Raw genomic sequence first — 15,138 nt, forward strand, 5'->3', positions numbered from 1 at the left:
TATCATCAACTGAGGCCCTTCAGGAAGGTCTGGTGAGTAAAACTGAGAGAACAGGCCTTCTCTATATTAGTAACCCACCTACAGAATGCTCTACCCAAGGAGGTCATCTGGCATCAACTTTATTTCTCATTTGGTACCCGGCGAACATGTTTTTGTTTTTCCAGGGTAGCATCAATGAATGGATGTTTTACTCCGGTTATGTTTCAATATGTTTATATACATTTATTACTGTTTTACATTCCTGTTGTAAATCACTTTGGGACTTTTGTTGTGGGAAGCGATTCATAAATTCAATAAACCTAACCCAGCTAAGCCTGCCTTTCATTGGTCACCAGCAGTCACTGACTAACATGCCTCCTGGCGTTGTGGTGATGACCAAACAGAGGGGGAAGTTATGCATGTCTCCCTCAGTTCCTTAGAGGAAAGACCAGGATGGATAATGGAAAATGTTTGGCTCATTCTGCAGACAAAGAATACATTACGTAGGTGTTGGTTCTGAGAAACTGTCAAAATTAGAATGTGTTGCCTTTTTTGTGTCAAAGCCTGCTTTACAAAATTGCAATTGTCTAAGACAATGAAATGCACATTAGGCCCATCCCCATGAGAGAGAAACTTTCCTGTTTGGAACAACTTCAAGTTTATTAACTTATAAAAGTGATAGAACAAATACATAAATAATGGTTACAAGTATGTGTCTTGGGAAGTGGGTGGGGAGAAGCCCAACCTAAACCCAGGCTATGGTGTATATTTGTTAATCTTAAGCAAACTCACTATATTGGTGCTTTCTTTTCCTTAAAAAGTTGTTATCATACAAATAAATACACAGTCTGCACCCCACCTTTCTTGTCACAAATACAGAAAGTAATTCACTTTTCTTTCAAAAATAAAAAATAAGTACTGTACACTTTCCATGAACTTCCCACCTCACAGTGGTATACTCCAGAAATAGGTATACCACACCTTATCTGCTAATAATTAGGCCTAAGTACTCATTAAGTTTCCACTGAGAGAGGTGCTTGATGCTTCAGATTATACTTCCATGTCTGGGAAGAATCACTTTGTAGACCACTCTGGCTGTGGTGGGACTAAATCCAACACTTCTCTTCTGTTCGCAAAACAACTCCCACTTGCACAACATAACTTCCCCTCCCTGCTACAACCCCCTCATGCAAAATCTGTTCCAGAGGGTTTTTTTGGGGGTCCTCTGGAACAGCCTTTGTGTGTGTATGGGGGGAGAAGCAGAGGAAGGGGAAGTGGGGTGTTGGATACAACTCCAGCATTGCACCTGACAAAGTAGGCCTTTGGCTATGACAGGCCACAAAGGAGACTTCAAATGTGCGCCAGCTGTTGCCATAACTTTACTGTGACACAGGAAGGTGCCTTCTGCTGAGTCAGTATCCTCTACAACAGGATACAAGAAAACATGGTGTCCTCCAGGTTGCTGGATCACAGCTTCCACATTCCTGATCATAGGCCATGCTAGCTGAGGGCTGATGGGAGCTGCAGTCCAATAGCATCTGGTGGGCTCCACGTTGGCTATTCCTGGTCTGCACTACTGACTGGCAATGACTCTCCACTGATTCAAGCAGGAGTCCCACCCAGTCCAGGCTTACCTGGAGAGTGAACCCAGGGACTAAACCTGGAATAAAGTGTGAGTTCTACCACCAAGCTAAGGCCCCTTCCTTGCTGTGGCATTTGCCAGTTTTGGTGAGCGCTACCTTCCTGAAATGAATCATAACTAAAATATTGATCAGCTCCTACCTTCCGTTTTATATGGTGTGAAACAATGGACAGAAGCTGATGGCAGGGAGGTTGCTTAGAAAGCCATGTGCAAATGATATAGCAGTGAAGCCATTAGCATAGCTTAATGCACGAAGCATGGTATAGTTGAAAGGATCGGTGGGAATGTGGCCTGCAGTTCTGGCAAGAAATGATACTTCCTTCTCCAGGCCAAACTGGAGGCTCTTCCAGACCTACTGTTTACAGCACTATAGGTACTGTTACTTCTTGTTTTCTGGAGTGAAATTGTAGCAGACTGCCCACCCCATTGATCACTTGTCATTGTTCTTTGGAGGGTGGTATCATATTTTCACATTGAGAAAAGTTCTGTGCCTGTAGCCACACCTCTTCCATTCTCTTGTTCCACCAACCAGTAAATCTCAGAATTATGAGCACAAACACAAGTCACTGATAGGCTTTTTGCAGCTGGGGTGTCTGTGTGCATGTAGGTATATAACACTTGGAATTCTGACTCTATGGGAATTTAGGAGGATAGGCAGCAGGAACTACTTGAGTTCACTGCTTCTGACTGAGCTAGCCTCTAATGTCACTCTTTCAAAAAGGATAGGGAAAATATGGGAAACAGAAACTGCTGAAACTCACCCCAAACAGAAACTGCTGAAACTCACCCCTCCCCCCCAAAAAAAGAAATTGGGAAATTGCATGACACGTTCCTCACAATGCAGATCTTGCAGAACTGTTCCAGAAATTCCACAAATGTTGGAAATTTTGTGACGGAAGAAAAAGTAGTCTTGATGACTGCAATGTTGCAGAATAGCAATGGAATGGCAATGATGTCATGTGGAAACACGCAGAAAAATCTGGAAAAACAGCAGCTGAAGGTATGATTGGAAGGTCCCTTAACTGTGTGATTACATTGTGTGAATGTATTTTTTAAAGACTAAATAGCAGAAGTATGTACGTAAAGGAGCTGCAACTCTTCATTTCCCAGCTACTCAGTGCATAGGATTGGCCTACTATTTACTCTTAAAAAAAATCATTCTCAAAATGCACCATTTCTTTTTTTCCTCTTCTCCATCCCTGCAGAGCATCATAAGCAGTTTAAAGTTCTTCATGTGCTCCAGGGATTATGACTTCATTAAGGCTGCTTGGCGGCCAAGATGCATGCTAAAAGGGACCACAGGAAAACAGCTTTGAGCTACCTATACCGAGTTGGAAATGAGTGGAAATGATTTAAAAAGGAGCCTTTCCCTCAAATTAGTAGAAAAATAGAGTAATTTGTGCTAATGTCTGCTATTTCAACAGTTAACAGGAAAACTATGCATTACATGCTCATGCACGCAACAACACCTTGATGCCAGTTTTCGGAAAGCAAGGTTAAGAGTGGAGAAGCAGAGGAAGCGACAGGGAGTGCTTAAACTAAGGTCAGAGGCAAATTATGCCCTGCCCCCGCCTCTCTGTCTGCCCCTTGGAACTCTCCTCAAGCCACACTCCCATCACCCTGCCCTACACTCTCCTCCAGTTCTGTTGCCTGGCTGGAATATGTCCCATGAACTGTGAAAATGTCCCTGGCTTGCTTGGATAGAGAGATGCACGCCCAGAAAGCAACACGGCTGGACTGGAGCCTACTCTGTAAAGGTAAGAGTCACATCCATCGCAACATCCACCCCTGGCAGGTTGCACATGTGGAAATGCGATCCATCAGCTGAAAAATGTTCCCTGCATCTGGGTTAATCCTTTCATCACCAGCCCTTTTGATGATGATGATGATGATGACTAAAATCATTTCTCCAAGCTACTCCACCTGGGCAGGGGGGTTGTTTTCCATGTGTGTGTTTATGAGGGATAAGCACCTTTCCTGCCTGCCTGCCCCCACTCTTGAAGCTGTTTTGCTCTTAAAACAAAACAAAACAAAACAAAACAAGACCTGCATCAAGGCTGTATTGTACATTTTAACATGTAATGTGATTAGCCCCAGAGGCACTGCACCAAAAGCCATGGTACCTGTTAGTCTGAAATCTCACTTTATATTCCAAGCTCTCCAATATTGCTGTCAGAGTCATTTCCAGATCTGCATATATAACATTTTCATTTTTTGTTGTTAGGCCTTTTCCTTGATCATTAAGCTTGCCGGATCTAAATTACTATTATTATTTTTCCCAAACCAGTAAGGCCACGACCCTTTACATGAAGCTAAACCCTCCCGTTGCCTCCTGCCAGTAACACAGCCTCCTAAGTCTTCCGGAGAGATACTGAAAAGCCTGAGACAGATCTACATGAAGGAGCAGGTTACATTGGGCATGAGATGAATATTGACTTGCATTATAAGTTTGGCTTTTAGGGCTTTTAGGAGAAGCAGATTAAGCCCGCAGTCCAGCTGCAGATCCATGCCTTCATCGGCTTTCTGGCGTTTCTCTCTTAGCAGTGGTCCTTCTCAGACTTCTCCAGGTACAAAACCTTTACCAAATCTTCCAGCTCTGTCCTGCAGACCCGAGCTTCACACATTTGGCTTATCTGAGCTTCTCCCTCACTGAATATTTTCCACTGGCCTAAAACAAAACACAAACAAGTATTTCACTTCAAAGCAGGGGCACCAAATATGTCACAGCACAGAGAGGCTTTTTATCACGTGGAAGCACATCTGAACCCCAGAAGGTTGATGGGAAGAGCCTCTATACGTTCATGTCTTTCCTAAGAGAATTTTCATCCCAAAGACATTTGGGTCTCACTGGTTTACATTAGCATCGCACAGTTCCCTAAAAGATCACAGGAACTGTAGTTTGCCCCGTGCAGAGTTACAAACTACAGTTTCTGGGCTTCTTTGGGAGAAGCCATGTGCTTGAAATGTACGGTGTTGATGGGACCTATAGTTATCACTGGAGGAGGACATGGCTGCCTCTCTGGAAGCTTGAATAGCAGCACTTCTGCTAAGAGGTGAGGAAACACACGGCAACATTTTGTTGTAACTATAATACCAATGAAAGAACTACATATTGACTCAAACCACAAGGCTTTAAGGAGTCAGTCCATCCATTCAGTTGCCTAACATCAATTCTAGAACTGTGAAGTGCAGAGAGATTGAGAGATGTATGTGCAATGGTAAACTTTACATGCCTACTTTTCTACGCTTTGCTATAGCCATGATGTCAAACTAGGCATTATTGGGAAGCCCTTGAATAAAATCTCTTGCGGGCTTTAAAGGCATTAATAACGGCTACAACTCCTGCCAACCTAGCAGTTCGAAAGCACGTCAAAGTGCAAGTAGATAAATAGGTACCACTCTGGCGGAAAAGTAAATGGCATTTCCGTGCGCTGCTCTGGTTTGCCAGAAGCGGCTTAGTCATACTGGCCACATGACCCGGAAGCTGTACGCCGGCTCCCTCGGCCAGTAAAGCGAGATGAGCGCCGCAACCCCAGAGTCGGTCACGACTGGACCTAATGGTCAGGGGTCCCTTTACCTTTACCTTTACAGACAGAAAACAGAGAAAATCCTGTTTGCTATTTGTTCTTTCCTGCAACTAACTGTGGAAACATATGAAGCAATGCATAGGCAGAGGCAGGTGCTTTCCCTTTTGTATCATGCTCATTCAGTGGAATCTATTTGGATACCTCCAAGGTCTTCTTTACACAGCAAAAAAAATCCAGAGATTGCAATTTGAGAGCAAAGGCATCTGGCAGCACAGACAAGGAATTCTAGGGTGTTCTAGCTCTTGCTGACTATCTCTGGTCAGATTACAATTTGGCTCTAGGGAACTGTGTATCCCACCCACTTTCTACATATCAGAAATTCCTGGAAGAGATCAGTTAAGAAGGCTTAATTTTGCCAGTCATTCTTGACTTTCAGTAGGCTTCAGCTTTTGACTCACTCCACGTACATGTAAACAAATCAGAGGCTGAAAAGAATCAAGGGATTGTTTGTCTAGTACCACTGATCATGTAAACAGCCCTTTGATTCACACAAATGAAATAAAGATCAGAATATTTTCAAAAGTTGCTGCCTTGGAATTTTTCTTGGTATGGTCAGATTGTGGGCTTCTCTAGACAACTTGTTTATTGAGCACCCATCAGGGCCAGATTTAGATGAAGACAGGCCCTAGGCTGCTCCACTTGTGAGGCCCCTCCCCCACCCTCACGACTAGAAGAAAATGGAAGAGTGTTATAAACAAAATTGAGTAAAGCCAAGGATGATGGTGGGTATTTAAAATTCTTCAATTCATGATTTCTCCTCTAAAGGACATAAGATATTATTGTTTAATACCACAGTGATTTTAAAAAATGCATAAATGTTAAAATTGACACTGAAAAACTTTTGCAATAACTGAACTTTTGTGGAATAAGCACTATTTTTTAGGAAAATGAAGTTGGAAAACACACATTGAGTTTACAGATTTTATTGCCTGGGAAATGTAAATAATATGATCATGGTTACCTGACAATGTGGCACTTTTAGAATCTACTTTATGTTGTCATTAAACAGTCAGTTTTAAAATACATATTAAGAAGTAAACTACAACTATCAAATACAGTATGACTAAAAATGTTTCCCCCCTAGCCTTCCTTATAGCAAAATCATCCAAAACTTCATCAAAATTTGTTTGTCTAAGTTTGTCACTTTCAATGTACATAATGCTAAGTGCGGACAACCTCTCTTGAGACATTGTGGCCCATAATTCATTTTTAATCCTTTTGAGTCTTGAAAAACTCCTCTTTCCTGAGCAGTTAGTGACCATAAAGCTAAGAAATAGCCACAAGATTGCTTCCACATTAGGAAAGGCCATCTGAATTTTTTTCTTGTATATAATTTGATAAAGGTCTGTATGAGACAGAGAGTGCTCTGCTGTAAGCCTATGTCTTTGTCTCATGTACAGGTGAAAGTGCAAAGTTCATCAAGAAGTTTGAGGTCAATATCTTCTGGGTATGCTTCCATCAACAGTTCAACACCTTGCTGAATTTCTTGCTTAGATGCTGTCAGATTAGCAAGAATGGAAAACACTTGTGCAACATCACTGTACACAGTACTTCTTTTTAAAATGGCTTCAAGTGCATCTAATATAGGAATTGAGGATTTTATCCTAAACTTATCTCTTGAAGAAAGTGCATCTAAGGCACCAGGTGCACTTCTGTCATTTCTTTGCCGTTCCCTCACTCTTTGTCTCCTTGTTTTGTAGTTGACATTTGGCAAGGTGGTTTTTGCTTGTTTCTCAAGCTCATCAAAATCTTCCTAGTTTTCCTTAAAAAATCCAGAAGTGAACTGTACAAACTTGCACAAGAACTCAATAACAGGTCTGATTTCTGAAGGGCTTTGCTGACCTTGTGAAAATGACCTAGCACATGGGTCAAAAAATAGGGCCCCACTGGCTGGCCCTGAGTCTCATAGTTGCTGGGCCTGAGCTGCCCTGCCCTCACATGAAGTCTTGGGTTTGCAATTTTGGGAGAGGGCAAACTGCCTGCTGGGGGGGTGGGCGGGCTGGGGAGACCCCCTAGATCTAGAGGCCCTAGGCTTCAGCCTACTTAGCCCATACATAAATCCGGCACTGGCACCCACCCTGATTTGCTTGCAGGAAGCTTCTGGGGAAGTTAGATTATATCTCATCTAGATCGAGCACCCATTCTGATTTGTTTGCCTTGTTAATATATGACAAAGGACATCCTGACTTGCTCAGAGGGTGTTTATAGGTCTTCCTATTATTTGTTCACTTCACACTTTCTAATCCATTTCTGTCTCACTTTCTAAACTGCAAAAAGTCAGATTCTTTTTTTTTTTTAAAGTGGCTTTGTTTCGCTAGGGTAACAAAGCCTTTAACTGTGGAAATCTAAAGTTCTGATACGTGCTTAAATTTCGCCCACAAAATAGTGACAACGTGGAAGCACCCTCTGTATTTGAGACATTGGCAAGTGAAGTTAATTTGCTTGATGTGCTAATTCATATAAGCACACAAGAAGAGCCTGCTGGATCTCCTCAATGACCCATCATCCTGCTCTCACAGTGACCAGCGAAGCAAGCGATCAGGATTCAAGCAGATGAGCACCCTCCCCTGCTGTGATTTCCAGCAACTGGTATTCAGACACATTACTGCCTTCAACTATGGAATCTCCACTATGGCCAGTAGCCATTGATAACCTTCTCCTCCATGAAATTGGCTAATCCTTTTTTTTAAAAAAAATCATCCAAGATGGTGGCCATCACTTCTTCCTGTGGAAGCGAGTTCCATAGTTCAACTACGTGCTACGTGGAGAAGTACTTGCTTTTGTCATTCCTGAATTTCCCAACATTTGGCTTCATTGGACGTCCACAATTTCTAGTGTAACAACACAGGGAGAAAAACATTTCTGTAGCCACTTTCTCCATGCCATGCATAATTTTATAAACGAGGGCTGCCATAAGTCCGGATTTTCACTTTTTAAAATATGGCAGCCCTATATAAACATCTATCACAATCATTTTGCTTTATGTTCCGAAATGATCAGATCCAAACATCTCAGAGACAACAGTACAATTAATCCAATTAGTAAATTGAGGATGCAACCCTACGCACACATTGAGACCAGTGGGAAAGACTGAAGACATAAAGGTCTAGGCTCTGCGTATGGAGTGTGTGTGTGTGTGTGTGTGTGTGTGTGTGCGCGTTGGAGAACATATTTCTTCACAACTAAGTTTTTGTGAAAAATCAAAGAAGGCGTTTGACTTACTCAAAGTGGTCTTTGTGATCTGCTTGAAGTGGCGTAGTTCGCTGAACTCATCCTTGGATACTGTTTGCTTGTCAAAGTGGCTCAGGATACCTGCAGCAAATGGTTAGAAGGACACACTCAAGTACCACCTTCTGCTTCTTGACACCAGGCCTTGCACAACTTGATTGCACAGCTTGAACCACCAGCGAACTGCACCATATTGTGCAGCAATTGGGCACCAGTAATTATTAGGATTTTCAACAGGCTCTAAATGTTTCCATTTGCTCCAGCGTCAAAAAAGAATAATCTTATACAGACAGATCTGACAACAGGCTTTCCTCGCTTTATCCACAAAGCTTCAGCTCATTCTGGCTTGACTAAAAGTAAATCCCTCCTCAATTGTGGGCTGGGGGAGCAGGTCTGCATATTTTCTGCTAAAATGTTTTAACAAGTAAGAAAAAAGTCGAAACATACAGGGGTTCAAAACAACCCTGTGTACCTTGTAAAAACCAACAAGCCAACCAAACAACAACCAAGTAGACTTTGAAGAGTGCCTACCTTTGTTTGCCCAAGAAAAGTTGTGTCAGAATAAAGTAGTTAGTCTGTTAAGGGGACACAACTCATTTTTTTTTGGGGGGGGGGGTTAGTGCCAGATGCAGAAACTTGTTTTTATATCACATTTGGAGGTGGTACAGGGGGAGTGGAGAGACATTAACCTAGAGCATGGGTTTCCAAAAATTTTCAACCAGAGGGCAATCGTTTTGGACCCATCACAGAATTGCTGCTGTGCAGGAATTATCTCACATGGATGTTGAAGGGACATACCACAATGGCTGATCCCTGTTAAAGAGAGAGGAGACCACAAAATGCTGCAACAGTAGGGGGAGAAAGCACCTACATGAGCCACCAGCATGCTTGTTCGTTTAGAGAAGCTCTTTACACTCTTCTCTGCTCAGAACAGAACAGGGCATCAAATGAAACATGGGAATGTTGAAGGGGCAATATCCAATGTAGGAGAGGCTGAGCCTGTGCAAAGAGGAACTGGGCAGGAAGAACAAGCAGACTCTCCTCTGATGTGAATTTTTAAGGGGATATTTACTGAAACCTTTTGAAGGTATCATAGGAGGTACTGGCAGGCACACTACGACCTAGATACTAGGCAAACTCCGTTTGGCAAACTCCGACCTAGATACTAGATAGAATGCCCTTCTCAAATTGTTCTCCATAGGCACGGCAGTCTTCTGGGGAGGTACTTCTTAGCATCTTGTCTTATTTACTGTTTTATTTTCTCTCCCCCCCCTTTTATGGATTGTCCTAAATGTATTCCTTTTGCTACTCCCGTTCCTCCCCTCTCTTCCCGCCACACCCTTTCTCTCTTTTTCTCTCTCTATACCTTCTCAGTCTCCCTCACTTTCTGCTACTCCTTTTATCCCTTTCTTCCCAATTCACCCATTCCTTAGCATCTGCATAGAATAAGGCTGAGAACCACAGGTTGCCAAGCTCGTCTTTAAGTTCTTAAAAATACCTAACTCCATTTTGTTTACTTTAATCCTAAAGTCCAAAACCCACTTGCTTGGGAGTAAGCCTTACTGAATTCAGTACAACTTCTGAGTAGGCATGGTAACACAGATCCACCCCCCTCCCCGAAACACATGCCTTGATGATGGAAAGAGAATGTTCTCAGCTCACCTTTTCTAATGGTCCACATGTGGATTTTGACTTGCGGTGGTTGATCTGTCTCCAGCGCTATCTTGCGTATGGTTTCTCCTTCCTCAGAGAGAACAGCTTCGTAGACAGGGAGCATCTCTTCACCACAGAAGTAGTCTTTGCTGTCAAGGTTCTGACTTCCAATTTCATCTATAAGGGAAATAGGTTGATACATTCATATTTTACTTATTACATTTTATTCTCTCATTTACTCCAAGGATTCCATGCCCCCCTCCCCATTAGACTCACAACAATCCTAGGTTGTAGGTTAGGGCTAGGTTAGACTGAAATGCCTGCCAGGTCGTGGCTGTTCCCCTGTGCCCCGTTCCACAGATGCTAAAAGACTCAGGGTCTGAGAATGGGGTTGTGGGCTGCCCTTTTAAACCCAAAGCAACCTGTTATCCATACCTGGACAGACTTTACAGCACTTCCCTTCAATTTTCCTTGGATGCTTGCAAGGATATTGATCGGGGCAATTAATTTTTTTGCATTCTTGCTTGGTGACATTGCAGGTGCACAACACACACTCCACGATTCCGTAGGACCGAAGGTTAGGGTGCCAGGATTCTCCATGGGAGTAGGTTTTTCCATTGGAGACACAAACTGTGGTGAAAAATGAGGGGGAGGACAGGACAAAACAAGTAGACCTTAGATAGCTGCAATAGGGATAAAGTAACCACAATCTTGCCCATTAATTACTAAAAAACCATGGGACATTTTACCAACCCATATTTTACCCACTTCATCACAAGAATATTGTGTGGGACTTTATCAAGATACTGAAATCAAGATACACTGCATCCACAGCATTCTCCTGATCCGACAAGCTTCTAATTCTATCAAAAAAAGAACTGAGTTTTGTCTTGCATGATTTGTTTTTGAGAAACCTTCTCCCTGCAACTGTTGGCTACTTGTGTATACTCTTCCTTCATGGTTTCCCCATTTTTCTGTTTCTTATACATGCCCTTCTTAAATCTCAGCTCATCTTTAAGCTACAACCACACTAGTTTCTTTAAATGCCTCCACTTTTCTTTCTTGTTAGAATTGACTGCCTTGGTGCCTTCAATCTTTCACCTTTAAGAAGCTCCCATCCCTCTTGGACTTCCTTCTCTTGGAGCATTTCTGACCATGGAATCTCAACCAATAGTCCCTTAAAAGCTTTTTGAAATCAGCCTTCTTAAAGTCCAGTGTGCATGACTCACTACACTCAGCTTTCCCTTGCCACTGTATAATGAAACCCAGAAGGACATGATCACTTCCTCCCAAGGTTCCCTGTACTTCCACTTTGTTGATCAGTTCCTTCCTGTTGGTGAGGACTAGGTCCAAGACCCCCTTGCTGCTTCTTTCACCTTCTGGGAAATGAAATAGTCAGTGAGGCAATTGAGGAATTTGTTTGACCTTACATTCTTGGCAGAGTTTGAGTTCCAACAGATATTGGGGCAGCTGAAGCCTCCTACGACTACTATATCTCTCCTTTTTGAATGTTTGGTAATCTGCTCCAAGTCTTCAGTCTGGCTTGGTGGTCTGTAGTGTTAAGGTCAACATTGTTTCCCTCTCCTACAATTTTTAGCCATACACTCTTAATCTGCCTCCCATGCTCTAGGATCTCTTCACAATTGTACACATCCTTTCCATATATGATCTTCAAATAAAAAGCGAATGATGCAACCACTTAAAAACAAACAAAACGCACAACAGACCATTGAGAACTGAGCATGCTCAATAGCCATGTAATGCTGAAAGTCAGTGGGGTGGGGGAGCCGAATGCCCTGTCTGAGCCTCTAACATGGCCGACAGGTTGGGATTCCAAACAGGAATAGCACTCCTGTTAGGAGGTGAGGAGGTACACAGCAACATTTTGTTGCAGTTTTATATGTCACTAGTAATCTTAAAGGTATGTTTAGGTTCTAATGCTTAATACAGTACTATCTTCTAAACACATACAGTATGCATGTGTGTTTAGGAGATCCATAAAAGTTTAGCACTGCAGCCCTGTGCATGTCTACTCAAATGTAAGACTCACTAAATACTCTCAATTAAGGTTGCAAACCTAAGCATGTCTACTCAGAAGTAAGTCCCACTGAACTCAATGTGGTTATCTGCCAGGTAAGTACGGCTGGGATTGCAGCCCAAGCATGTGTAAGACTGCAACCTAAATGTGTCTCTATTTAAATAATAATAATTAAAGCAATACTTTCTGCATTAGGACTTGAAAAAGCCAAGCACATCTAGCTGTGAGAAGTCTTCAAACCCAAGCCGAGTAACAAATTTGTCTGGCTGGCATCCAAATGTGCCTTTCAGACCTTTCTAAACATCTGCAATGAACTTCATGGTCATTGATTTGGTATTTCAGGAATCTGGAGTTGTGTCGTTTGGCGCCAAATGTGTGACAATAAGACCGTGACTTCAAAGGGGAGCCTCTCACCCAATGAGATGTTCTATCCCCTCTTTCCCCTGGATGAAGTAGCCAACCAATCAGTAGATAGCAATATGTCTGATCTATTTGCACAGGCTTAATAGCAATTCCTCGCTTGTTGACTGATACAGCTGCCTCCATGTCTCTGCCAGCTAGAGGTGCCGACTTAAAAAAAGTCCCCAAAAGACTCTTATCAAGTGTATACATTCTATCACCACCAAATAACTGCCTTATTCCAAATCAGATCATTGGTCAACCTGGCCCATAACTTTTCAACACTGACTAGCAGTGGCTCTCCAGGGTTTCAGATAGGGGTCTCTCTTCCACCCTCAAATCTGGAGATGCCGGGGAGCTTCTGCATGCAAAGGATGTTGTAGTCTGACACAAGAGATGTAAGAAGGCATCATTTTCTATTCTGCCCTTTATTCATCCCTAGCAGAACTGTTTCCACTATGCTGCAGTTCAACTTCCACCAGAATTGATGCTATTTATCTCACATCCTTCTGTGGCGTAAGTATGTAACTTACATAATTTATTCAATTCAGTGTGTCAGTTATTATGTTATTCCATTCCATTCATTTCCATGCAAAGGAAATGCAATGCAAATGAGGACAATACATAATCAATGATGTATTATTTGCATATCGAAAGAAGCAGCAACAGCAACAGTGAATACTAATCATATTCATTGGTCTGATTTCTGTTGTGCACATGAATAAGTAAACATTAGTAATCTCCATTACCATTTCTATTTTTGTTGGAATTATTTAACATCCTTATCTTGCAGTTTATGTTCCTAAATTAGGAGTGTGGCTCTCAGTGTTACTTTGGACCCGCCAGTCCCTCTTTTTCAATATTAGTTATCAGGTAAAATCTGACATCTGAACCACTACTACTGGTTCTATTTGGATTCCCTGTTCTACAAATACCCCAGCACAGATGCCTGCATTTTATAAAAAACAAGATTTTGGGCAACTTCCAAAAATCATTGTTGGAAGTGGGGAGGAAGGGGGAGCGCTGATGTTGGCATGCCCTTCTCTCGCTAGATAGGGTGGGTGCCTGTAGAAAGTGGAGCCCTTTGTCTGCATTTACAATGGGCCATAAGAACCTCGAATCCTATGGCATTCATGCCCATGACCTTTTTGAAGTTACCTCTCCAGTTAATTAATAACACTCACACTAATTGCATAGAACAAAAGGAAAAGACCTCATCAGCATTCTTGCTTCCATCTGGGGGGAGGGGATCTTGGACTCTGTGAGAAGCACATACAAGCCCCCCAAAGCTGCCCCCCCCATTGATGTGGTATTGTGCATGGGAAATGTGCTATTCATTTGGAGGCTTTTTATGTACTGAAGCAAATCAGTTAGAAATTGCTTTGATGATATCTTCGTGTGTGAACTGGAGGTCGGAGACATTGCAGCGGGCGGGGATTTCTTGCTTTGAGATCCAACATGAAACATCGGCCTGAGCTGAATGTTATTCCATGATTGTTCAGGTGGATAATAGACTCTATAGCCAACATTCCTTCAGTTAGTTAATACCTTGAAAGATTAGCTGGCCATAAATCAAAGGCTTTTACCATATTGCAGGCCACTTTTGAGAGCCCGTGGACTGTTGGCTTTGTGCAGAACGGCTTTTTCTACTTCAAAAACTTTTTACTACCCTTTTGGGTTTCACTTTGCAAACCTCCAGGCTCATTCACACAATCACTAGTGGGAAATCCTATGCATAAGTTGGGGGGAGGGTTCTGCTTCGTGTGTGTGTGTGTGTGTCATTAAAGCTTTGGCACCATCCTTTAGTCTGCATATTTTGCTGCAGGGGTAGCCAATATGGCTCCCTCCAGAGAGTTTGTTGGCATTCCAATTCCATCTGCTCCATCCAGCATGGCCAATGGTCAGGGCAGATGAAAGGCACAGTCCAAGATATAGAGGGCACCACATTGGCTGCCCTTGCTCTGCTGTAACTAAAGATGCTTGCAGAATTCATCCTGCAAGACTTCTGATCTGCACCTTGCAAACTAATATACAGATTGGAATGTGGTTATCCTGTGACACAGTTAGAAATGGATGAATACCAGTTTCTGGGAACTGCAGGTGGAGAGAGTTGCTGTTTTGCTCATGTCCAGCTTGCAGGCTCCCTGCAGGCATCTGTCTGGCCATAGTGAGAATCAGATTCTGGACCAGATGGGCCACTGGGCTGGTCGACAAGGCTCATCTTATCTTCTTATGAACCTCTTTATTTGGCTTTCTTTCACTTTCTCATTTTTCCAGCCTTAAATTCAGTTTGCTATATTTCCATATCAGTTTGTGAATTCTTTTTCAAATGTCCTCATGAAAATCCACCAGGATTTTAGTGTGAATTCATTTGAAGATACACATATTTGCATTCGATTTGACCCAATATACACTTTTTTGCAGAAATGTTTCCCCTAATATCATGCAAAAGAAAAGTGTGCGTTTAGGAGGACAGTTCTTTTTTGGTTTGTATATTGCTTAGGAAAGTGTGAATTTGGTGGCTCTACCTTTCAATGCAAAACAGAATCAAATTTCTCCTTCACTCCTAGGTACAGTACTAAGGTGCATGTAAAAATGCATGATTTAGGATA

The 15,138-nt window shown here is 42.4% G+C and overlaps 1 protein-coding gene across 1 annotated transcript in view; it reads right to left on the reverse strand.

The window, feature by feature from the left end:
* Window positions 1–613: 613 nt before the first annotated feature.
* The window catches only part of CHRDL1 (chordin like 1), a 47,358-nt gene continuing 32,833 nt past the window's right edge, over window positions 614–15,138 (reverse strand). Inside the window, exons 9-12 of the mRNA XM_082208659.1 lie at window positions 10,525–10,719; window positions 10,099–10,266; window positions 8,431–8,520; window positions 614–4,289 (exon numbers count right to left, since the gene is read on the reverse strand). Of these exons, the coding sequence (XP_082064785.1) occupies window positions 4,159–4,289; window positions 8,431–8,520; window positions 10,099–10,266; window positions 10,525–10,719 (584 nt within the window). The 3' untranslated portion in view covers window positions 614–4,158. The remainder of the gene's footprint in view (window positions 4,290–8,430; window positions 8,521–10,098; window positions 10,267–10,524; window positions 10,720–15,138) is intronic.

This window comes from Podarcis vaucheri (genome assembly GCF_965113315.1).
Source record: "Podarcis vaucheri genome assembly, chromosome: Z".
NCBI classification, from domain to species: Eukaryota; Metazoa; Chordata; class Lepidosauria; order Squamata; family Lacertidae; genus Podarcis; species Podarcis vaucheri.